The sequence below is a fragment of the Mangifera indica genome, chromosome 9 (genome assembly GCF_011075055.1).
Source record: "Mangifera indica cultivar Alphonso chromosome 9, CATAS_Mindica_2.1, whole genome shotgun sequence".
NCBI lineage: Eukaryota > Viridiplantae > Streptophyta > Magnoliopsida > Sapindales > Anacardiaceae > Mangifera > Mangifera indica.
The window spans coordinates 17,602,483-17,628,673 of record NC_058145.1 but is presented as its reverse complement, the minus strand read 5'-3'; the positions used below and the strand labels follow the sequence as shown (position 1 = coordinate 17,628,673).

Here is a 26,191-nt window from a genome sequence, read left to right as displayed (position 1 = left end):
GCAGGTAACCGGAAAACCAGTTTAGTTACCAGTTAGGATTTTGGCAAAAATTGGTTTTTCAGTTAGGTTATTAGTTTTTCGATTTTTTCAAAATCAATTGACCAAACCAAATCAATTCAATTGCAAATGTTGAGAAAACTTTGAAGGTGGGAACTCCTGTTCAAGATGTGAAACGCCCGTTCCATTTTCCGGATTGTCTATTCAACCAGAAACAACCAATTCCATAAGTCATTTACCATTCTGAACGAATAAAAAAGTATATAAAAATCTGAAGCCAAAACAATCATCTCAAGATTGGAACAAAAGTGGTTTATAACCAACTCAGTTTGATTATCTAATATTTTTTTATTTGTTCATTTCAAAATCAATTAATCTTTCAACTGATTCAATTCTAATTTAAAATTTTTTCTAAACCGATTATCCAATATTTTTTTGTTCAATTCAAAATCAACCAATCTTTCAACAAATTCAATTCCTATTTTCAATTTTCTCTAAACCAAAAATCTAATTCGACCGAAAAAAAAAAAAAAGCCCCATTTAGTTAACTAGTTTTAAACACCCCTACCCACAATCCCTTTTTTTATTCATTCACCAAATTCTCAGTTGGGATATACTCATAAAACATTACATTTTCCCATATCTTATGTAGTTGAGACAGTTTCTAACACTTGAATTAACCTATCATCATCAATACACGGTTAACACATGAAAATGGGAGTACCTGCTTAGCCACTCAATGCACATTTATTTTGCGGAATTTGTGGTCAGAAATATGAAAAGTACAACCGTTGGTTGGAGAAATGTGGTAAATACCGAGCACATCCAATTTGACTTAGAGATGGGCTGTGACCAATAACATTTCAGTATGAACATAGTAAGGTTTTGGCGGCCATGATAACATATTATAGTGGTGTGGGCTCAAGCTATCAGAAAAATCAATGAGGTTGCAAGCCCTCATTGATACGTTGCTGTGTTTTGTCAAGCAATTTGAACCTGGGGACATTTAAATAAGATATAAAACATAAAGTTGCACTTGAACCTGCAGAATTGTCTTCATGGCAACGTGAAGCGTGGAGCATAGAGCATGGCAACTAATTTATCATTAACAGGAAATCTATATGAATTATTGCAGTGGCCAAAATGCCATCCATTTAATGACCATTCATAAATACAGGGTAATGGTTAGCAATAGATTCTAACCTTTCACAAGGAAACAATTTCACTGGGGCAAGCAAGACTCGACAGCACTGGACCCAGGAGTCAAGACCCGACTGATCAGTGATTTAAGCTCTTAGAGAATGAGATTTCCGGCCCATCTAATCGGACGTCTCACTTTCTATAATTCATGTAAAAATCCATTGGCAGACACAAGATCCATGCCTGCAGCACTAATCAAACTGTCCAATAAAGAATAATCTTGTTAGGGTGGCGCTACAAAATTTTTTCAGTTAAGAAAACAAGCAAACTACCTCACAGTTATATTTTCCACTTTCTACATGATGCTTAAGCCAAAAAGGGCATGAATGTCTTAGCAATTTATGAAACAGGTGACAAAGATCCTCTAAAACTTGCATAGTGATGAGTGTGACTGTTTCAAGCATCCCAAATCTTCACTAACAAGATATAGCTGAGATTGTTGCAGCAAGTGAATACCTGTGATCTATTCCAACTACTACTCCCGCTCAGATGCCTCTTCTGAATCAGACAAAGGTAAGAGGGTGCAAATCCCAAGCATATGGCCATTGAGGCAGACATAATACTCAATGCAATCCTCATATGCACCCAACCTGCAGGTGGCACTCTGTGGTATCATTTTGGCTTGCAGCATGCTCCACAACTTTGCCTTGCAATAAGGACATACTTCTGTTGGATGAAGCTGGGCTCCCCTTTGAATCAGCATTTTCTTAACCTTTGACATTGAGAAAGACTTAAAAACTCCACGGAAAAACCCTACATCCCCTTCCTCTCCTTGGTCAAGATGCTCACATGGATCAGACACATACAAGATATCTGTTCTGCACTGTGGCAACAAAAAACTCTTTCCTGATGTCCGAGAAAACCGGGTCCTATAAACAAAATGGCCAGGGATCTCAATGCTATTGAACAAACCACCCTTGCTACATCCTGAACAATATATAAGAAGCTTCCCAAGTGCCCTCCAATTTCCATCAACACTGTGACTCCCACTTGATTGCAGATCACGCATCATCTTTCGAGCCCTTGTTCGGCAAAACTCCTTCCATAATACTCGCTTTGCAAGATCATCAAACCATTTGCATACACAGGAAAGAGTGGCAATAAGCTTGGGGTTCCAGTTCATTTGTTGAAATACTAGGAAAATCACATCTTCACTGAGATGTCCTTTTGTGCATTGACAGCTTGCTGAGTGTATGCAACGATACTGCTTCGTTATAATCATTGTTTCTACTTCCTCCTACAGAGAACCGAGAAAGATAAGGACAATACTAAAAACACAATTTTATGATGCTTTAATCGCCTATGCTTGTTTGCACCAGCAATATATAGGAACCACATAATAGAACCTCATGCTGTCATTACAAATCAAGCTATTTGAAGAGACAAGGGATGAAAGTAGCTAAAAATAATCAAGAATCAATACTCTGTACGACTAAGTATCAGTTTATCTAGGCACATAAACATATAATAATTCATTCATTGCTAAGCCAATCTTTACTTGTAATGTGCTCCATTTGAAAAGAAAAGAGAATAATTTCCTACATAAAATATAATTTATTGCAGAGGCAATGTCTCAAGCTACCCTTTTGACAAATCCTTCTTCCATTATTGTTATACCATTTCTTCTCAAATAATTTCTCACAGCATCCACTAAAAAAACAAGATAACGAAAAATCCCCATACTGATGAAGAAGAAAGAAATGGTGAAATGACAATCTGAACATACAAAAAGACCTCAAAAATCAAAGAACACCAACAGCAAACCACATAACTAAGTAAAGTTCTTTAGATAACCCAAAAGCACCAAGTCAAATAGAACTAAAACAAAACCTCCAAGATGAGCAAGTTAACTGTAGAGCTAATGCTCACTTTATCTCACTCGCATAGTCCAATAAAATATCACGGCTTTTAAGTTTCAACGAATTAACCCACATCAAACTTCATAACATTTATTACTTCCTTCAATTATCCACCTTTTTGGGAGCCTGCACACATATGATGAACTCGGTGTTTTTTAATTTCAATACAAAAATCTTTTTCTTTAACAAGAGAAATCTATAAATCAATGCATGTTACTCAAAGCCAAAATCTCAGATCCAGAAAACCACTTATACAAAATTTACATCATTTAAAAAAAGCCAAAACAAACTCAAGCAATAACCAATCCAAAGAGAACCCAGTTCACATCTTCTCTTGATACTACTAAATCAACATTATAAAAACAAAAATTGACAGCCGCTCAGCCCACAACAAAACCAGCTTCAACAGAAGCAAACAAGCTGAAACTGACCTAGATCGTAATGAACATGATATCAAGACCCTACTTTTCACCTCAGCTCATGAAGTTTCTTGCATGTACAGCCTCAAAACCCCAGAAAAACCATCTCTGCACAAATACAAAATTATTAGGGCTCTGCATGTGCTGAAACATCAAACCAAACAAATTAATAAAGTAACAAATTCTCAACTCGCAAACAACGAAAAAGCTGGTAAATTTCCACTGCCAACAGGGGGAAATTAGTCCAAAAGAACTACATTTACAGAGGAAGAAAGAAAAATGCAGAGAAAGCAGTGAGAGAGAGGGCTTTGGGTTCCATATAGAAGAAGAAAATGTTAAATATTTGAAGGGCAAGATATGCTGACAGGTAATTTTATTAATCAAATAAACGACAAATGAGAAGACGTCACGTCGACGATTGAGCATTTGAGCAGGTAAACGATTACGTGGCGGATGCATAGGCGGCAAGTGGGAGCCACTTTGTCTTATTTAGCACCGACCTGATTGGCGGTGACTTTGGAAAAAGAACGGCGTCGTATTATCGTTTACAGTTATCTTCCTTTGTTTTTAAGTAACGAATATTAACATATCAAACAAGTTATAATCATTAAATTAATTAAAAATATTATTTTAATATATCATCACAAAGACTTAAACCTGAACAAGCCAACCTTTTTGCCTTGTCGGGACTTGAGGATAGTTAAAAGCTTTCATGTCCACAGAGAGAACCTTCGACCCTACGATTTTCCACGTGTCAGCTCTTGCATTTTTGGGTTTTATTTATTTTCCGGTGCTTTTAAGGTGTAACCTCTTAGTGGGTTGATTTATATTTTTACTGGAGGGTGCAAGCCTACCTTTGATGTGTGAGAATGATAATTTCCCATCAATCTATTCTAAAATGAGTAAATCTGAAAGTTGAAAAATGGCAATTTTTTCACCGTAGACGTATTAAAAAATAAAAATATTTTTTATTACTTTTAATTTTTACCCAAGATCAATAATTTTTACCAGTGAAGGGGTTAATCAGGTTATTTACTAATCCTGCTGGTTTTTGATAAATTATATAAACAAATATTCAAATAATATCCACGAGAATTTTACTGCAACCAGACACTCATGCGTAACTATATGATAATTTTAAAGCATGGAGAACAAAGTATATCACAAAAAGTTCTGTTCAATGTGGAATAAAAGAACAATCCAAAACACTGAATGAGAGAAAAAGCGAAAACACAAAATGTAACAAAGCACACACAAGCCAGCCGATTTACAGTCAAGAAGCTTCGCTTTCCACACTCAAAAGATGCATAAAAGTCATTAGTATATTTGCTTTATTAACTGTGTATTAACTGACACATTTAGTATGGAATTCAAAGAGGAAATGAAGCATGCCCAACAAAAAATGTGTATGAAGCAAGTCAATGTCAGTACACAGAGGATTAGGACATTCAGCCCAGCATTTGGGTTCCCCCCAGAGCAGTCTACTCTAACACTTCTGCAACTACATAGGCTTGCAAACTTCATTTACTTCTTTTCGCGTATGCTTAGGTTTATTTACTAAGATATATTGAAAAAGAACAAAGACATGTTAATAAAAGCACTGTACTCCAACTCAGGCAGCGGTGTTTGCAGAAGGTTTGGTGTCTTGGAGGGAGATAACTGTTTCAAAAGCACCCACCAAGGCCTTAACCTTGCTTTTCCGGATCTCAGCAAGTTTACTTGCTGTTTGTTCGATGACTTTATTTAAAAGGATTGGGGAAGCTTTCTTTCCTTGAACATCTTGATGTCTCAAAACAACTTCTTGTGAACCAGGGTTGCTTTCAATCACCACAACATCAATTCCTTTCTTCTTAAAGCTTCTTCTGCCATCACCCTTGAGTGTTTCAATTTCTCCAAGCACTCTTCCTCTCCTGAAGTTGAGCCTTCCTGGATTTTTGTTCTGAGATTGAATGTCAACGACCTTTCCCCTACCACAATGTAATTCCATTGCCTGGGAACCTTTGTCCTCAGAATAAACCATCCCGTCCCATCTGGGCCTCCCTGGGTGTTCATCCCCCACATCTTCTGTGCTAATGGTTTCATCAGATTCAGAAAGAGACGCATCTTCTGTTTCAGATTCTGTATACTCAGATATCTCTTGCTCTTCTTCATTGTGTACCGGTGATGATGGAAAAACTGGACGGAATTCAGCTAACAAGCATGATGGAGGCACAGCTGGTTCAACAACATAGCTTTCATTTTTATCAGATTCCAAAGATTTGTTCTCAGTTTCCATCTTGATAATATGCAGGGTTTTTTCCTGGACCAAATCATTATTAGTGTGCTTAAGCTCAATCTTGGGCCCCTTAGGTTCACCTGTTTTAGTTCGGCCCTGATTCTTCATAGGAGACACAACTTTGAAGCCTGTACGCTTTCTTTCATTTAGGCTTGCAACTCTACTTAGAGAAGGTCTAGGAGATGGCGATGCCAGTGAAACTCTTGGGGAAGCATATACTTGCTTTGCAACTCTACAGATAGAAGGTTTAGCAGACAATGATGCCCTTGGAGATGCCTGAGAAACTATTGGGGAAGCCATTACTTTCTTTGGAACTCTACTGATAGAAGGTTTAGGAGACACTGATGCCATCGGAGATGACAATGAAAGTCTTGGGGAAGCTATCACTTTTTTTATAGCTGCTTTATACGGGCCAGTCATGATGTCACAGTTTCTTCTGCCACTTAAACCTCCTGAATCAAGAGAAAATAATGGATTCTGATCCAAAGATTTTGGTTTCAAAGAACAGGCATGCTTTAATGACGCATTTTTTTCTTTAGATTTAGATTTAACTGATTTTGAAGACAACTCCATCTTTGTCAAAGCTGACAGTTCCTGCCTATTGAATTTTGGGGATTCAGATAGATGGGTTTCAAAAGTGGGTGATGGTCTGAGCTTGGCTGCTGATGTCTTTTTTATCCCAAACAGAACTTCCCCCTTAAGTGGATTGTGACTATCCACTGATATATTAAGCACATTACGGCCATTTGGTGATCTTGTAGATACTTCATGATTGATGATCTCAGGGATGTCAGATGAAAAGGATTTTGGATCAGGAGATGATTTGGGCCTCACCACCAATGTCTTTTCCATCTCTGGCAAGATCAATATTTTCATTTGACTTTGGTTGTCAATTGATGGTTTTGCAATTCTTTTTGCCATAGGACATCTTTCCTTAGCTTCAAATGCATGCTTCCTGCCATATTTACACAAGTCATGACAAGAGCCAGTAGAGACTCTGAGATAACGAGGTAGAACTTTCTCTCCACTTTTAGAAGAACTTAATTTTCCCATAGATGTTCTCCCTGAAGTACCTCCATCAGATTTGGTTCCTTCTTGAGTTACCAATAAATTGCCACTCTCCTCAGCCATCAACTAGGCACAAGATAAAGAAAACAAAAAAAAGTTCAGAATAGACAAGCTCAAAAAGTAATGATAAATATTTGACAACAGTAAAGTTTATTAGATTTAAGTAGACAATAACCTAGCAAGTTTGGAAACATTTTTCTCATGGCTGTAAAAGGATGCCAACTCACCGAAATCTATTCCAATGCTACAGTGAATCAAATAATAATGTAATACAATAACTAGGGAAACTTTCAAAAAATCTCCAATCTGAAAAACAAAAACAATAAAAATAAGCATCGCATATGCTTCTTAAAATCAATAAAGACCATCTTCAAAATCAACTTTCCGAAAAAGCATATATCTTTAAAAAACATTAACAATAAAATGACCTCCGTAATAACAAACAGAAAAGCAGATATTTAACTAAATCTAAACCGAAAAGGCATCCAATCTTTTTGATTAATTAATAACAAAATAAATTCTTTTCTTTTCTTTTCTTATACAGGCTTGATTGAAGCATTAACTCAATGAGGTAAACTTTAATGAACTCCACAGTTGCAGACAATACAATTTTCCACAACACAAAACAAATCAATATTTAATCACAGAAAGAAAATAAAAAACTCCTCTTACTTGTTATAACTTCTGAATATTCAATAAATAATACGATAGCAAAAACGTTTCAAGTCACAGAAAAGCAAGTATTACACCCCCAAAAAACAGAAACAAGTACCCCAATTGAATCAAAGAAAGAACTAGCACAGAGCAGAACACAAGCAATCCAATCTCAATTTACTGAACAGAAAATAACTGAAGGGAACAAGTTAATAACACACCTAAAATTCACAACATTATTACTTACACATACACTCATCAAAATTATTGAAAGTATATATAATAAATATCACAAGTCTAAGTTTATTCAGCAAACCATCTCCACAAATTGCAAACAAATTGCTAAACAAGCATGCAAGCTAAACAACCTCACTCTAAACATGAAACTTTAACTGAAAGAACCATATACTTCAAAAAAACAGGCAAAGATAAAAATACAAAAACCAGATACCAAAAAGGGAAAGAAACAAGAGCATATTTTTAGCCAAACCCGAAACAGAAAATCCAATTTTGGAGCAGACCCATTTGAGCAAACAAGGAGATGAACGAAACCCATATAGCATTTGGAGAAAAAAGCAACAGGGTTTTGATTGAATATACCTTTGGTTGCAAATGTTGCGCTTAACCAGAAAACGAAGGAAAATGGACACGAATTGTTTCTTCCTTTTTTCTGTGTGATTATTAATATTGTTGGTGTTGTTGTTTATGTAATTCGGATTGATCGTGCATGCAAACTGTTGGCGTTATTTGAATTAGTTTGAAGTCTGGTTGAGGACAAGAAAAAAACGTTTGAGTTCGAGAAGAGCATGGGAAGTATTCATTGGATTGGGACTCAGGAGCCCACCCAAATTTCTTTCCAATTTTATAGAATTTTTTATATATTTTAATGTTTACATTCAGTTCAGGGATAGATAAATTCAAATTGATTCAATTTCAAATAAAAATTAATTTAAATTTAGTTTAAATTTAAATAAATTAATTCGAAATCTAATTCAGTTTGCTTGATTGATAAACAGTTTTCTCAAGAAAAAAAGTATAATTAGCATTAGAACAAAAAGGTTTGAGTCAAATTAAATAGTGATCCAAACTAGAGCAACTAGCATTTGATCCACCCATGACTTAAATTATGTTATTGACTTTATATTATTATACATTAATTTATTCAATTATTGAGGAGAGACAAACAAATTTATGTAAATTACAAATTTTTAACGAGACATTTTAGATGAAAATTTGAAATTTTAATAGTAATTTTGTCATTATTTGGAAATAATTCAAAATTTATGCCTTTTGTTATTGTTACAGCTTCATTGATACTGTATTTGTTGTCAAAATAATTAGGGATATAATAAAGAGGATTTTATTTTCAAATTTTGAAAACGATTTTTTTTCTTGTCATTTCGTTTGTTAACGTGCAACAATTAAATTAGTTTTTATTTATAGAAAGATACAAAATTAACATTTATGGATATTACTATTTTTAACAAAAATAAAATAATATTTAATTATATTTTATATATCCATTAATTAGTATTACTCTCATAATTTGTATATTACATAAATACCCAATAAAAAAAACTAAAAAAATATGTATATAATTTTTTTTTATGAAAGGAAGGTTAGTCTTGTCACGTCATGGAGGCTTCAAAGGGTCGTGCTAGCCCATCTCAACAATAAAGTCTAGGATATAACTTAATAGCTCTCTGAATCATGTTTTCATGTACTTTTCAATAAGTCAACCTATTAAAGTAAATTTCTTATATATTTTTTTGTTTTTTTTCATTTTCTAATCATTTTTTAAAAAATTTACAAACCATACTTTATAATAAATCCGAGGTAAATCAAATGTAAGAATACAATAACACTCATTAAAATTAGTGGAATTAATTATTTTGCACATACTAGGTAGAATAATAAAAAGATAATAATTATGAATGGAGGAGAACGAGCAAAGGAATTTTGAAGAGAAGACATTTTTAAAATGTGAATCTATTGTTCGAACACCTACGTCAACAGTTATGTTATTTATGTCTCTGAGAAGAAATTTTTATATAATACAATGAGTAAAACTCAACTCTCTTAATCCCTACCCTTGCCTTCATACAATCACTTGTATCTAATACAAGTGATTGTATTAGATACTGAAGTGTATCTAATACAAACATTAAACTATAGAAAGATTTTTATTTTGTTCATTATGTAAATAAGATAATTCCATCAATTACATGATGTGATTTCGTACATGATGATAGCTGCTTTTTCCTGAAGACACATAATGGAATAGGAAGAAAATCCAGAAAAACATCCTGCAGGGGACACAATCGCACCCCATTCTAACTGAGAAGATAAAAGAAAAGAAAAGAAACACAACAAGGACAGAACTATTACAAAGCTTTAATTAACATCAATCTCATTACATGAGGAAAGCTTTTCGCCATAAAAATATTTTACTACATACTAGCAACAGCTTTGCATATTCACTTTATAGACATTGCATTTTGTCTAAACCTTCATTTCCAGCAATCTACCAAATCCCTGGAATAAACAAACGACTATCATACAATCCCATATCCTGGAGGCACTGAAAAGGTTCTGATCATTTAAGACTTGGAGAGAAACTAGCATTCAGTAGCTTTGCCGGTGCCTGTGACAACTGGGGCACACTTTAGGAGCTAAAAAATAGATGAACTGCAAAGTTGATGACACACAGATAAAGGGATGTCATCTTATAGGTCCAAACTTCTATTCACAATACTTATAAGTAAAATCCAGTAGCAGGTCAAGTGATTATCTCTCTCACAAGCCAATCCAAACTAGGATACGCGAAGTAAAGAATGAGAAATGATGGGAGCGCAAACAAAATAGTGACAAGTATGTACAAAGCCAAGATGGCTGCACAGGCAGGTATTGCATACACGACAATCAGAAGAAATATTATAACCAGGGGAAACTTGGCTGTCAAATGAACAAAGAAAACCAGAGACTTTCGGAGGGAGGAATGCATTCTCTGCACACGGAGGTAATTATTACCACGAAAGTGATCATGGTTTGGTCCTACTGGCTCAGAGTGTTGACTGCGTTGTGCCCTTCTGTAATTACCACAACTCACTTGATTTCCAAAACTTAAACTGTTGTTTGATGACCAGGATGGCAGATGATCTTCACAGAAACCAGAATGAGACTTTAATCTATCACCATTCATGCTCTCAACCATCCAAAGCAGAAAATAATTCTTGCGAGGGAATTTGAGGTTTCCCTTGTAAACCAGACGGAAAGACAAGAGATTGCACCATGGACAGGAGATTATAAGGGGAAGCTGAATTGGTAAAGTAGGAAATTTCACAACAGCCCATTGCAGCCCTAGGATGCAGTTTTTACAAAGAGTATGACCACACCATAAAACATAGGGTACATTTTCTACAATGTTGAAGGATTCCCAGCATATTGGGCACTCCAGCCCTTCCTCTCTGCTAACAATAGAAGACACCTCATCATCTGAGCATTCTGAAGCAGCTTGAGTTAGCTTAAGAGAGTCATTTTTCAATCCAACGTTTCCAGCAACGTAGTTGGATGCAAAATTCCACATTTTGACAGTTTGGGGCAAATATAACTAAGCCAACAAAATCATTTGCTGCTATAGTAGAAACTGAACCTTACAATGGAAACCAATATCCATCAACCAAAACCCTGAGGATGCCCTTCAAGTTATGACTGCAGTAATACAGCTCTTACAAGTGAACCTGGAAGGAAAATTGCAGATAACTTCATACACCAAAAGATAGGCTATATTTTCAACAACAAAATTTAACAAGTTATCAAGATAAAACCCATAATCCCAAATTACTAAGATTATTATTAGAAACAATAAGTATAAATAAGATGAATTTTACAGTAAGCCGCATAACTCATAGAACTCAAGATTCAAATGATTTTTCAACTATTCTTCTATCTGACCTTTTTTCAAGCTTTCAATGTACTTTCTTTATAACAGTAGACCATAAATATTTCTGAGCACAAAGCTCAAAACTCTCTACTTTCAGAATATTTCAAATCACTGCTTTACGCTAGAGCAATGACTAGTCCATATTCATTTCTTGCCTCATTACATTTCGGCTCAATTAAAGAGAAAAATAAAAGCCTAAACAGCCAACTCAATGCCCAATAATTAGAACGATTCAACTCAATCAAATTCATTTGTTGGTGCAACTGTACATCATTTCATATTTTGCATAACCTAGATTAATACAATGATATCACATTCAACTAGAAACAACCATCTAAATCCAAAATTTAAACAAACAAGAAGCCTCAAAAAAGCTAAGAAAATATATATATATATCAATGATCAAACCTAATTATATAACCCGAAAAGAAATAAGACCTAGCTATCAATCAAAGACGAACCCGGAAACAAAATCGAGTGGAGCCAAGAACCCATAAATTATTTATCGTAATTAACGTGGGATCCGTGTGAATCAAGTAATAAATACCAATTACGAGGCGATCTTACCGGTTGACTGACGACACGAGAGAAAAGAAAGGGAGGGTTTTGACAGAAACCCTCAGATTGTTTCTCTCTTTCTGATTTGAGTGTAGAAGAAGAAGGAGAGGGAGAACTATAATGAGAATTTTGTATTTGCTCTTTCTGAAAAGTTGAGGATTTCAGGTACTGGGAACGAAGGAATTCTCCTCCTTCAACTACTTGCGGTCGCCATTAAAGGATTTGACCACGACATAGTTGTTGTCGGTATGTTTTCACGATTTTATTATCGCAAGTACAAATAAGAAACATACAATTTTGAAATTCCGTAAAAATAAAATTATGTATATAAAAAATACCATCAAACTTAATATAAATAGTTATTTGTTGTTATATAATTAAAATATTTTAAATAAAAGGAAATATAATATTTAATTATATATAATATTATTTGTACTTTTGTTTATAAATATTGTTTGTATTTATAGTCCTATTCATTTTAATTGGTAGGTTTAAAAAATAAAAATAAGAATAATATTATTTATATATATTTTTAGTATATAATTTGAGTATATAAATGATATATTATTATTTAATTTAGTATTTTTTTTATTTTTAATTCAAAATTATTATATAACATAATAATATATTATTTGTACACTTAAGTTATATACAAAAAAATATATATGTATAGTTTTATTATAAAAATAAACCCAAGTTTGAGCAATGTTATGTGCTATGTGCACTCAGTCTTGAATACACTATCAATAAAACTATATGAAACTACTTTAAATACCCAAATAAATATATATTTATATATGTCATTACATAATTAGATAATTTTGTACTAAGAATAAAATAATATTTAATCATATAACGACACATATAAGTCTATATATATTTGTATACTCAAAATAGGTATATATAATATTGTTTGTATATTATATACACTTAGTTTTGAGTACTCAATTAATTACGTCATCATATGATTAAGTATTATTTTATTTTTAATTTAAAATAATTAAATCATTAATCATATAATAATATATTATTTAAATATTTAAAATTAAATATACGTAATTTTTTTTTATAAATAATTATTAAATTTGATTAATAATAAGAAAAACATGCTAAAATATCAATTTACTAAAGTGCCTCTTATATTAAGATGGTGTGGGAGAACTATAATAAATCGTCAGTGGTGGGGTTAGAGGATAAACAATATGGAAAATTGCAAAAAATTAAAAGAGAGGATTGAATTGAAGAGGTCGGCTGCTACTACTTAACAACCGTTGCTAGTGCTCCAAACGGTTGGCGTGTGTGCAATGGTTGATAGGGCCTACTCTCCAACCACAATTGATATTGCAAGAGCAACATCGTGTGAGAGGTCAACCAATCTATATGTGGTAGCCTCTAGATTTAGTCTGTAGGTCGTGGGATTATCTCAATCTCATTATGATCCTACAACCATCTTTTCATCTTAGGGTTTATTCACAAATCGTAAATTAATAAGTGTTCATAATAAAGTCATTAAAATCTAATCTAATCACAATCGCTTTAATATGGTGGATGTATAACCCATTAACACTAATAATATTTTTCAAATAATAAATTATATATTTTTAATTTTAAATATCTAATTAAATACTCAAATAATATATTATTATATAATTAGATAATTTTAAATTAAAAATAAATTAATATTCAGTCATAATATAAAATGCTCTACATAATTATATTCACATAACATTGCTATAAACGGAATAATAAAAAGAACACTAATGTAATTTATTTTCTTCCTTTCTTTGCTTGATAGTGGAAGGTTCCTAAATTGCATAAAAACATGCCGTGCAAGATTCACGTTTGTTTTCAAATTCAAGATGAATAATAATCTAGTCACAGGAAGAGCCATGAACGGCTATTGAAGCTTCACAAGGGCTGACACGTGGGGACCCCGTACTTTCACGGAATAGCATCTTTGATTCTTGGCTCTCGATTTTTCGCCTTTACATTTCATTCCTCGAGAATTTCACAGAGTTTGTTGGCTTCATCTAGATTTTGACGTCCATGTGAGCTCTAGATTCCTTTTCTGTTTGGCTTATATAAGGATCCTGGACTAATAATTCATGAAACAAATAATTATTATTTGAGTGATGTTTGAACAAATCGCCTTCAAACTAAAGTTCCAATTTGATTTATTTGTCTATTTTATGATATTATTTTCCCACCAATAATTTTATAGTAATATTGTGTATTAATTTAAATAAATTAGGCATTATAAATTATATTTAAACTCAAATCAATCGTAGATTTGATTCTAATTAAATCCATCTTTAATTCTCAAATGTTAATACTCTATACTTATTCAAATAATATTTTATATATATACAAACGATAGGTATGAATAAATAGAAACAAATTGACATGCTATTATATAATTTTATAATTTTAAATTAAAAATAAAATAAATAATAAAAATAATTTGTTTATACTCTTTTGTATACACCATTTATATAAATAATATTTTTAGTAATTACTTTTTTTTGCTCTTGATTTTCTTATATTTCATCAAGTCGTTGAATAAGAAAAAAATCCGGGTTTAAATAAAGAGTTTTATCATAAAATTGCAAACGGAAATAGAAAAAGAATCAAACAAAAAGGAAACTGTAAATCAAAGTCATGCATACATAACAAAACGAATTTGTGTTGTTAGGCTAATAATGTCTACGTCCGCTATTGTAAAAGGTTTCTTATTAATTTTAAGATGATAAGATTAAGAAAATATAACTATATTTTTATATACTAATTTAAAATAATGTAATTATAAATAAATAAATCTTTTGTTATATTGGTTATCCAAATAAATCCTTTGACCCCAATTGGGAGAGCTATGCCCCAAATGATTTTCAACCAATAGTGTGACGATATTTTTTTAAATAAGATCAAACTCAAAATTCTAATATATATTTGATACAAATTCTTTAAAATGAACATCATAAAGATTTTTAATTTTGATTTTTAAGTTGTAAATGAAGTCAAGGTGAAGTTAAGGGTATAAACGAATTGAGTTAAAAAATAATTAATAAATATATAAATTATTAATTTTAAAAATATTTTTTATAAATTATAATATTTTAGTTAAATTTTTTAAATTGAGTTAGAAAAAATTATTTTCATATTTGAGTTTAAGTTAAATACTATTCAACTAGATTTAACTCTATTTCACCATGCAACGGTGGAATCTTGAAAGGGCCATAAAGGTGAGGCCGTGAGGAGGGTACAAGATTTCGACAGGTATGTTGTCCCTTTCTTGCTTGGCCTAAAGTAAAAGGTGATGCGCACATGGCTAATAATTGAAACAATTTACGAGAAAAAATATTATTAAGCTTATGAAGGAACAGTTTCAAGCATGAATGAAATGTGATATTGCGAGAAAATGAAATTTAAGTATTAGCTTATGTCTATTCCGGGGCATTGTTGCATGGTTTTGTTCAATTTTATAAGACGAGGGGTGGATGGGAGGCCACTTTAAACCAGTGTTATCCCAAGCTCAATTTAAATTCAAAAACAATTAAATTAAGATAGAATTTAGGTCACTTGACCAATAAATAATAATACTAATTAAAAGATAGAGAAAATCGTTAAAAAAAAAAAATGTTTCTAATTCAAAAGATTTGTCAAAGAAAAAAAAGTTATATTTTTGACAAAAAATATGCAAAACACATGAATTAATTCATTAAAAATATATAAAAACATAACTTATCATATCATGATTTGTGTCTCGTGCTTTAAAAATTTTGAAGTTAATATAGCTCATTAAAGTCTATATTTTTACAAATTTTGAAATGACATGATTTTAAGTACAATGAAATGTACTAATTTCGATATGACCCATTGTAAGGCCTTAATATGTGGATAGAGATAAGATATAAGATAATATGTGGATAGAGATAAGATATAAGATCAATAATGTGTTTGGAATCTACAAACAAGATAACTAAGCTTAGAAACTTATGAAATAAAGGGGGCCACATACATTTCATAATCCAGAAAATTTTCTGCATTATTTAGGGACCCTTTCGTAACTTTTACAACATTATTGATTCTTCAAAATCTTTTCTGATAGCTATCCCTCCATCCAATTGCGTTTTATGTTTTCCTGGAGGAAATTCTGCCACATTTCTCTATTCTTCTTTTGAAATTATTCGATTAAATATATGTTTATTTTTTAGTGAGAAGGAATCCCAATAACTAAACATAGTCATCAAGTCAATAAATCTTGGGAGATTAGCTGGATGACCCACCACTAGGGATGAGGGGTGGCCTCGATTTGAATTAACTTGATTTGAATCCATCGTTTGCCTTAAATGAGTTGATTTCATATTGAAACTTTTTCTTAATAATTCAAATTAAGATTAGCACGTTTGTCTATTTATTGACATTTTTTTTTTTGTAATAAAAAATCTTACTTAAGTCAAACTATTTTGAATCATATCGAATAGGTAAAACTTCGACTCTAATGACTAACTCAACAATATTGCACTAGTAAATCAATGGTCTGATTTTGATATAATCCCAACGAATCTTAAGTTTAAACTATCTCTCTTAGAAATTTCATATTTGTTGTTATTCAAGCTCTTCCTTAAAACGTATTAACAATGTTTATCTCACTTATGATGGTTTACTATTTTAATGATATAGTTCATCCTATTAGCAGCATGATGTGATATTATACAATCGTTTGAGTTAAATATTATAGATTTAATTAGATCTCAAATTAACTTCATACTTAGTTTGACTTAGATCAATTCATCCTTTATTAAAAGCTCTCACTTTTACACATATATATCATAATACGTTAGTGTGTAAACTTAATTCTATTTATAAGAGTATAAAGTTAGAATTATGGCTTTTGACTATATTTTTGAAATTTCATATCTAAACCAACTGTTCTAACTATGATGAATTATTGATAAAATGCTTTCGTCATGAGCTAAATTACAAGACAAACAATGAAATAAACGCATGTGCAATAATTTATTCTTTCTCATTTGTTTCCTTTTGTCTCTTGCAATAAAATCAAGGCCAAAGAACTTATTCCCACCTAAGTTTTGATGCATGCTCAAACTCTCACCCTCAACTTTTTAAAATCCCAACTGCCCACTTTTCATTGGTTAAGATTAACTAATCCTATTAATTTAATTCTAAATTACTATTTTACCCTTATTAACATTTATTATACATAACCATGAAAAACATAAATTTAATGAAAAAACATATTATTTAGAAAAATTACATTTTCTCTTCTGACTTATGTTTCCTATTACTCAAAATTTTATCTTTAATCGCCTCCTAAACTTTAGAAACAGTATAGTTGCACCCCTGTCTTCCACCATTTCTCCCTCCATCTCAAACGACTCCTTTCATCTCCAGTTGATGAAGAAATCCAAGGCATAGTTAGCATTGTCAGTTAAGAAAGCTGAAGAAGAAAATCGGACTTATCGATGATAATCAAACAAAGATCCAACGTTCGTTTTTTGGTCCAAAGAAATCCAAGGAACAATTCGACATTCCTATGCACAAATCGAAAAAGGAGATGGTCAAGGAATCAACCTTTTCCTTCCTCCTTCAACATGATGTCATCGACCATTGAAGGAGAGGCGACGACGCCGCAAAAATGAGTGGAAGATCTAGATTTCTTGCTTGTTTTTCAATCGAAAGTCATGATAGAATCACTGGAGATACCACTTGGGAGGAAGAGAGACTGTCTACGAAAGGTTAGGGTGAGAAGAAAGAGTCATCGAATATAGAGATGGTAATTGAAGAGGAAAGAAAAAAAAACTAAAATAGGGGGAAATGTTATTTTTCAAATTTAAAAAAATTGAACTTGCGATAAAATTACCAGTTTTCAAAACTCGATGGAAGAAATGGGTTAACATTATATTTGTTAATATTAATGATAAAATGATGTTTTTATTTTTTTAATTAATAGTTAAATATAATAAAAGTTAAATAGCAGATTGATATTTAAGTTTTTGAAAAAATGAGGGTGGGAGTTTAAAAATATATCAAAGCTTGGGTGGGAATATTCCTTTGGCCTAAAATTAATATTTATGGATGCATATATCGTACCATTAATGAACGAAAGCCATGGAACATGAAGGTGTGAATCAACCCCCTCAACTAGGTAAACTTGTTTTTATGCGGTTTTATGTGACATGCAAAAAAGACTTATTTCTATAAACACTTGATAATTTAACTTAGCATCTACGAGACCACTTTCTTATTTCATCAAGTGTTTATAGAAAAAAATTATCAGTTTTGATGACATCGGTATTAAATAATTAATGTAATCATCTCATTTTCATATAATTAAAATATGAATAAATTCACTAGATTCATTGGCTACAACTCATTTGTAATCATGACTAAAATTGTATAGAAATTTTTCAAAAACGTAAATAATATAATTACGACTTAAGCTTTAGAGTAACGGATTGAATCACATTAAAAATGTTTTGGTTTTAATGTTTACTTAGGTAGCCTATTTATTCATCATTAATTCTATATATCATCTTAAATTATTGACACAAAATAAGTTAATAATTCTAATCGTTATTATGATTTTTTTATATAGGATGAGAATTTAACTAAGAGAAGATTTGATTTAAATTAATTTAATTTGAGATTTATTTATTTATTCCATTTATAATACTATTCATTTAATCCACGATACTATTAACTCTTGTAACTACATCGCTGACCCCATTAACAATACTTCAATAATACTATATACTAACTCGGTTCACACTTCTTTTCATTTAATTTTTGAACCAACTTCAAATAATTGAGACAATATATATATATAAAATATAAAGGGAACAACCTTTTTCAAATGAATTTACATGTGGGGGCAATGAAAATTTGGACTATAGTCATTTTTTAAATGCCGTACCGATAACAGTAACCGTACCTCTATCTTTCATTTGAATGAAATGTAATTGACTAATAAAGCCAAAATATTCCATTCACAAAAGTGCAAGTGGGATTTAATTTTCATACGACTCTCTCATGTCGCCCACCTCATGAAATCGTTTATATGATAAGTTAAGTAATCTATCCAAAAATATGGTTTTGTATATTATAGTTTTTGTTACTGAAATAATCTATCCAATTTTGTATGTAAAATATCTAATATTCTCAATTATATATCTTACACATTCATATATCAGGAGGAGGAGTGTCTTTTTTAAAATAATAATAATAATAATTAAAATCATAACATTACCTTAAAAAAACACTGTAATGCTTCAAAAATTATGAAAATTTTAAAATACAAGACCCTTACATTATTGTTTTTCTAAAAACATGTATCATACCGATAACAAGAAATTTTGATTTAAATCAGACTACTCATTTTGCTTTTAATCAGGAGTTACCTATTCTGACTTAATTAGTTGAGCAAATAAGAGGAAATATTAGAATGGTAATCGAGTATAGATAATTTAATAACAAAACTATAAACGATGCATATAAAATTCTTAACAAATTAGTTTTGTTAAATAAAACTATATTCGAAAAAATATTTTTATGCTTTGATTTGAAATCAGAATTCTAACAAATCAGAATAGTAAAGCAAAATATTCTTTTAACGATATTTACTTGCCTAAAAAGATTGTTTAAATTTTGAATTCAGTTATTGACTTTATAATTATTATATTAAATAAATTAATAGTATAATTTTGATATTCATCTCGCCAATTTCAAACCCATGCTTCCTTTATTGCTTAGACACCCCATTTTTGTTAATCAAATAATCCCTAAAAAGTTAAATTAGTTTGTTCATATGGTTTAATTATCATTTCGAATGCTTTATTTAGCCACCATTACAAGTAAATTAATGGATGGGTATTTTATTGGAGTAGCCTTCAAGTTTGTACGTTACTAATAATGCGCACCTGAAACACGTTGTTTTCAAAAAGTTCTAAATATCTTTGCTTTGCATTTTCAAAGATTTGATTAGGCTGTCAATGTATAGAAATTTTTTGTATAATTATAATAATAGCACCAACATTTCACATCATTATAGTTGAGTAATTAAGGGTAAACTTCTAAATTAGAAGTCATTAAGTACAATAATTTGTGATAAAAAGCTGATTGAAAATATAATTTTAGTTTAATTCAAAGATTTCTTTTATATATATATATATATATATACACACGCGTGCGCGCGTATATATGATAAGTGTATCTCCAATTCCAATTTGCTTGTAAGTTTGTGATTTGATTCAAGTATAATATCATTAAAAATCCTAGATTTATCTCCGTAAAATTCTACTCTTTTAATTTTGGGCATGTTAAATAATAGATAAATATATAATTGTGAGGTATAATTATAGTATTTTAAGCCAAGTTTAAGTTATCATTTTCAAGGGTCAGCTTTAATTGGCAATGCTTAAGTTTACCGAGTTTAAGTCTTAAGTGAATTCCATTGAATTGTGTTTTAGTTAAATAATATCCAATTTAACTTTTTATATCCTAGTAGGTAAGCTAATCACTCAAATTTTATGTATTTATTTTAAATATATAAATATATTTATATATATTATTATTTTTTATATATTAAAAATAAATTAATATAATATATATAATAATAATAATATATATACATAATATTATTCTAAACTAATATATATATTACTAGCTTTTAATTAAAAATAATGCAATTAATTGGATGATTAGGCTCTAAACTAAATGACTATCCTATTTTTCATTCAACTGAATAAGAGTCCCAGAGTACCCCGGGGAGTATCCGCTCATTACTAGAGGAGGAGGGTGGTGGTCCAAAAAGCTAGGCTGGCTGGTGGTGACATAGATTGTTGAGTAGTCACTCGACCGTGGTGGGTCCTATTTCTCCATGGCTGGTTCGACGACAGCAACCCCACCTTCACGTTTCGTGTGTGGCTGGCACTTTTCTTCTCTTATTCTCTTCTTCCCCTCTTCTTCATCATGGACTACGTGACACACTTATCCTTTTCTCCATTATAAATCCTCCCAAATTGCCCTTCTTCTTCACTCTCTTCCTCCTTCCTTTTTCACTCTCTCCCATGGTTCCTCTCTTCTCGCCATGCCCTCTCACCCCAACTCCCTCTTTTCCATCCCAAGGTGATGCAAATTTTGAATTAAGATTGTATCTTAGAACTGTTTTTTTTTTTTTTTTTTATACTGAACTGGGTTTTTTTTAACATGCTTCATGCAGGTGGATTGGACTGTTTCAGAGTAAAAGATCAAGTAATGAAAATGGTGGCAGCGAAAACAGTAATGATGACATCCCAATCACCAACAATTTTGAATGCTACGCCTGTACTCAAGTAGGGGTTCCAATTTTCCACTCCACCAGCTGCGACGACGCCCACCAGCCCGAATGGGAGGCCTCCGCCGGGTCTTCACTCGTTCCAATCCAGGCTCGGTCCCGGTCCAAGAAGGTTTCGTACAGTCAGACTCAGGCTAAGGCTCAGGCTCAGGCTCGGTTATCGGGACCGTTCGGGACTGTTTTGGACCCACGTAGCAAGCGCGTTCAGAGGTGGAACAGGGCGTTCCTTCTGGCACGTGGCATGTCGCTGGCAGTTGATCCTTTGTTTTTTTATGCTTTGTCGATTGGCAGAGGAGGCGGGGCCCCCTGCCTTTACATGGACGGGGCCTTGGCCGCAATCGTCACAATCCTTCGCTCGTGTGTGGACACGGTTCATCTCTTCCACTTGTGGCTCCAGTTCAGGTTGGCTTACGTGTCCAGAGAGTCCCTCGTCGTCGGCTGCGGCAAACTCGTGTGGGACGCACGTGCCATCGCCTCTCACTACGTCCGGTCCCTTCGGGGCTTCTGGTTCGACCTATTCGTGATCCTGCCCGTTCCGCAGGTGAGTCAATAATCCATCTATCTAATAAAAATACTGAGTGAACTCAAAACGGTGAGGTAAATAGTTAAAAAATAGGAGCTTTCGTGAAAAGAACATTGGAACCTTCAATTAATTAGTTTTGCTTGTTCTGTATCAGGAAAAGTTTTTACACTCGCTTAATTATTGGAGTAGTTGTCTTGTCTTTTCCATCTTAAGTAGCCATTTTCATTTAAAGCATGGTAAAAAAACAGAATTGATTGCTCTGTTTATTTACAGAAAGTTGGCAAAGATTTATGCATATTCATGTAAGTGGGTATTTTTAGACGTTAGTGTCATCATGAGAGTTGAAGTTGTAATGATGTGAGTGATCTAACGGTGGCGTGATACTGATAATACTAAGTGGGTTCCGCTGACCCCATCTTGGTCTTGTACGATAATGCCAATCGTTATTTGATCTTGGTTGGTGCAATACTGGTGGTATGATAGGAAGCTTTTTCAGTGAAATTCAAAAAAAGAGGCTAAAATTTGGTTGGCCAGTCGGGTGGACACTGTTCATTCTGGTTACTTCTAAAATCTTTACCTTTTGTAGAAACTGGATTTTAAGTACAGGAGCAAGTTAACTTTTCTGATTATGAACCTGTTTTTGACTGTGGAACAAGAGCATATGCTACTTTTATGAAATTACACGAGCCAGTTAATTTACAGAGTATCAAGTTTTTGACTGTTTACAAGTGTCTTCTATTTGGCTCTGCAGGCAGTGTTTTGGTTAGTTGTTCCAAAATTGATCCGGGAAGAGAAGATTAAGATGATCATGACAATACTCCTATTAATCTTCTTGTTTCAGTTCCTTCCCAAGGTTTACCATAGCATCTTGATAATGAGGAGGATGCAGAAAGTTACAGGATATATTTTTGGTACCATTTGGTGGGGGTTTGGCCTTAATCTCATTGCTTACTTCATTGCCTCTCATGTAAGGCCGCATTGCTTATCCTAAAAAAAATGGTCACACAGCACAGAAATTTTCACAACTTGTTCATGGTTTTTTTGATGGTTGTTCACAGGTTGCTGGAGGTTGCTGGTATGTCCTCGCAATACAACAAGTGGTCTCTTGCCTTCGACAACAATGCCAAAGAAAGGCTCATTGTGATCTCTATTTTTCATGCGCAGAGGAGGTTTGCTACCAGTTTCTGGCCCCCGCGGGGGCAATTGGAAATTCTTGTGGTGGTAACTCAACCAGAACTATCAGAAAATCCACGTGTTTAGATGTTAATGGTCCCTTCAATTATGGAATTTATCAGTGGGCTCTTCCAGTCATTGAAAGCAATTCTGTTGCTGTCAAGATCCTTTATCCCATTTTTTGGGGCCTCATGACCCTCAGGTTAAAAAAATTACCTCTATAATTTGAACTGTAATAACCAAATTGCAATGGCGATGAGGATTTGTCTTAGCTTTTCCAAAACGTTAATAATGAAAATGTACATGCTGACTTAAATGTAATTTATCCGGCCTCTATGCATATGTAACAGCACCTTTGGCAATGATCTTGAACCAACGAGTCACTGGCTAGAAGTGATGTTCAGCATTTGTATTGTGCTGAGTGGATTATTGCTCTTCACTCTGTTGATTGGAAATATTCAGGTAAGTCATATTCAATGTTTCATTGTAGTTTTCATAACGCAGAAAATGTTTATTGCAGCTTATGTGATTCTAGTAATGAGGACCTGCTGTTTCCATGTAGGTATTTCTGCATGCTGTCATGGCAAAGAAGAGAAAAATGCAGCTCAGATGTAGAGACATGGAATGGTGGATGAGAAGGAGACAATTGCCAGCACGCTTGAGGCAAAGAGTTCGCCATTATGAACGTCAAAGATGGGCTACAATGGGAGGAGAAGATGAGATGGAATTGATCAAAGATTTACCAGAAGGCCTTAGAAGAGATATTAAACGTTATCTTTGCCTTGATCTCATTAAAAAGGTAGGAACTGATGCAAATTTAACTTCCCAACTGCATCTATTTCTTATTTCAGCCATAACTACAATCTCATTTATCTTTTCTTATTGCTCTTTTGGCTGTTAGGTACCTTTGTTCCATAATTTGGATGATCTCATTCTTGACAACATATGTGACAGGGTGAAGCCCCTAGTTTTTTCCAAAGATGAAAAGGTGAAAATTTGCACACTTTAAATTCACTCCTTTAACCCTCTTAAAAAACCACAATCAGTGAGCTGAAAATTCTCTATGTTCAATTGGAAAACAGATAATTAGAGAAGGGGATCCTGTTCCAAGGATGGTGTTCATTGTCCGAGGGCGAATCAAACGAAGCCAAAGCCTAAGCAAAGGCATGGTAGCTACAAGTGTGCTAGAACCAGGAGGCTTTCTGGGCGACGAGCTACTCTCCTGGTGCCTTCGCCGCCCTTTCCTGGACCGCCTTCCAGCCTCATCTGCAACATTTGTTTGTGTTGAATCTATAGAAGCATATGGCCTAGATGCAAACAATCTGAAATACATCACAGATCACTTCAGGTACAAATTTGCAAATGAGAGGCTCAAGAGAACAGCAAGATACTACTCATCGAATTGGAGAACTTGGGCGGCGGTGAACATCCAATTTGCTTGGAGAAAATACAGGATGAGGACTAGGGGGCCTGTGATTCCTGTGATTGAAAATGGCAGCAGCAATGAGAACATGCTCCTCAAATATGCTGCAATGTTCATGTCAATTAGACCTCATGACCATCTTGAATAACCAAGAGCTAGCTAGCTATTTTCAATTCTTAATTCTCTGTTAGCCATCCTCATTGACCAATAAAGCTCTTTGCCTTTCTCTAGGTAGGAACTTGGCCATGGAAGTCTTGGAACTTTTGTATTTATTTTAGACAAGAATAAAAATAGAAATGACTTTTGTTCTTCGGAAATTTCCTTTGATGGAGTGTAAGACAAAGTTTGTTTGAAAATACAATGCTTTTTGCCAAAAGAGCTTTTCGAACTTATTTAAAGAGCTAAAAAACTAAATATACTGGTTAATGCTATCGACTCTACATTTTTGCAAATGAGTAATATTATATGTACATATTTTTTATATACAAATATGTACATATAAAGATGTGTCATCATATAATTAGATATTATTTTATCATTAATTCAAAATTACTAAATTACATTATAACATCTCTATGTTTATATATATATTTATATATAAAAAATGTATATATATAATTTTATTATTTTATTAATCGACTACTAATTTAAATAAACAAAAGTATTTGTTCAAAAAGCACTTCCAATTCCAAATAATAAAAACAAATTTTCTGAAGAAGCACTTTTTACATGTAAACATACATACACCCAAACAATCCTGACATTCTTTGAAGAAAACAAACAGTGATGCATCTTGACAATCCAGTTCAGACTGTAATTTGTTTTACTTCCTGTTTTTCACATTTGGGATGGAGAAACAACCAAAGGAATGCCCGTTCTGGCTTCAATTGTGGCCGATAGGAAATTTTGAATCCATATTTCCTGAATTTGCATAATCCGTCTCTCGAATCCACACTTTCTGAATTTAGACAATCTCTTACAGGATTCAAATACCATCCATACAATACAAACAAATCAGAATTAGAAGAAGAAGAAGCCATTGTAATAGTAAACTATATTTGTCACAGCATTTATAATTCGTAACCTGTAAGATTCCAGGAAATTTCCTGACCAGATTTTGCACACCTTTTCCCAACATTTTAGGTTCTTTTGTCTTCTATGTCGGGTACCAAAAGTGTCACATTGATAACATAGGATTGAACACATTAAATTCAAGATAAATTTGAACAAAGTTTAAGTTAAATCAGTTTAAAGTTGATTAGACTTAGAAATCGAGTTAGTTTCAAGGTCAATAAGCCTCGCTCAATTTGAAGAGAGTTTAATTCAAGTTAAACTATAATATTGAATCAAATTTGAATTGAGTTCGGTTTAATACTATAATTTAGTTAATATCAATTGAAATGATATCGTTTTGATATAAATTAATCAAAATGATATTATTTTAATTGTTTCAAATTAAACTTTTTTAAATCTATGAGCATGATGAGCTAAAGACCCAAATTTGAGCTCAATTTACTACATTCACATAATTTCATTTCTATTTCATAGAATTACTTTATGGGATAATAACCACTTATTGCCAAATTAAAATTTTTAGATAAATTTAATAGATTCCACTTTATAATTATACTTAACTAAACTTATTGTCTTAATTAAAGATTGTACCGAGGTAAAAAAAAAAAAAAGTTACAGCAGTAATTCTACTATATAAATTGTGACGCTGCTAAATCATCGCAATAACAAAGCA

At 32.6% G+C, this 26,191-nt stretch overlaps 4 protein-coding genes across 8 annotated transcripts; 1 reads left to right on the top strand and 3 right to left on the bottom strand.

Annotated features, from left to right (window-relative positions):
* Positions 1-611: 611 nt before the first annotated feature.
* On the bottom strand, positions 612-3,820 carry LOC123225831 (EID1-like F-box protein 2). 4 transcript variants are annotated; one of them, XR_006504211.1, is made up of 5 exons: positions 3,666-3,814; positions 3,488-3,583; positions 1,654-2,434; positions 1,201-1,397; positions 612-993 (listed from the first exon to the last, which is right to left on the bottom strand). XR_006504211.1 is itself a non-coding variant. In XM_044650115.1 (4 exons), the coding sequence occupies exon 3, from the start codon at positions 2,417-2,419 to the stop codon at positions 1,673-1,675; it is 747 nt and encodes a 248-aa protein (XP_044506050.1). In that variant the 5' UTR covers positions 2,420-2,434; positions 3,529-3,583; positions 3,666-3,820; the 3' UTR covers positions 1,079-1,397; positions 1,654-1,672. The 4 variants fall into 4 exon arrangements, 3 of the variants coding, with proteins under 3 accessions (XP_044506050.1, XP_044506048.1, XP_044506049.1); XM_044650115.1 differs by lacking the exon at positions 612-993 and having other exon boundaries at positions 1,079-1,397; positions 3,529-3,583; positions 3,666-3,820; XM_044650113.1 differs by lacking the exon at positions 612-993 and having other exon boundaries at positions 1,079-1,397.
* Positions 3,821-4,782: 962 nt separating this feature from the next.
* LOC123225460 lies at positions 4,783-8,302 on the bottom strand. 2 transcript variants are annotated; one of them, XM_044649405.1, is made up of 2 exons: positions 8,073-8,302; positions 4,783-6,884 (listed from the first exon to the last, which is right to left on the bottom strand). In XM_044649405.1, exon 2 carries the CDS (start codon positions 6,879-6,881, stop codon positions 5,088-5,090), a length of 1,794 nt encoding a protein of 597 aa, XP_044505340.1. In that variant the 5' UTR covers positions 6,882-6,884; positions 8,073-8,302; the 3' UTR covers positions 4,783-5,087. The 2 variants fall into 2 exon arrangements, with proteins under 2 accessions (XP_044505340.1, XP_044505341.1); XM_044649406.1 differs by lacking the exon at positions 8,073-8,302 and adding an exon at positions 7,046-7,126.
* Positions 8,303-9,645: 1,343 nt separating this feature from the next.
* LOC123224706 lies at positions 9,646-12,226 on the bottom strand. The gene is made up of 2 exons (XM_044648400.1): positions 11,983-12,226; positions 9,646-11,212 (listed from the first exon to the last, which is right to left on the bottom strand). Exon 2 carries the CDS (start codon positions 11,056-11,058, stop codon positions 10,252-10,254), a length of 807 nt encoding a protein of 268 aa, XP_044504335.1. The 5' UTR covers positions 11,059-11,212; positions 11,983-12,226; the 3' UTR covers positions 9,646-10,251.
* Positions 12,227-20,947: 8,721 nt separating this feature from the next.
* Positions 20,948-24,761, top strand: LOC123224819 (cyclic nucleotide-gated ion channel 2-like). Its single transcript, XM_044648545.1, has 8 exons — positions 20,948-21,117; positions 21,212-21,866; positions 22,600-22,815; positions 22,907-23,223; positions 23,372-23,483; positions 23,584-23,820; positions 23,923-24,009; positions 24,104-24,761. The coding sequence occupies exons 1-8, from the start codon at positions 21,080-21,082 to the stop codon at positions 24,590-24,592; spliced, it is 2,151 nt and encodes a 716-aa protein (XP_044504480.1). The 5' UTR covers positions 20,948-21,079; the 3' UTR covers positions 24,593-24,761.
* Positions 24,762-26,191: the final 1,430 nt, after the last annotated feature.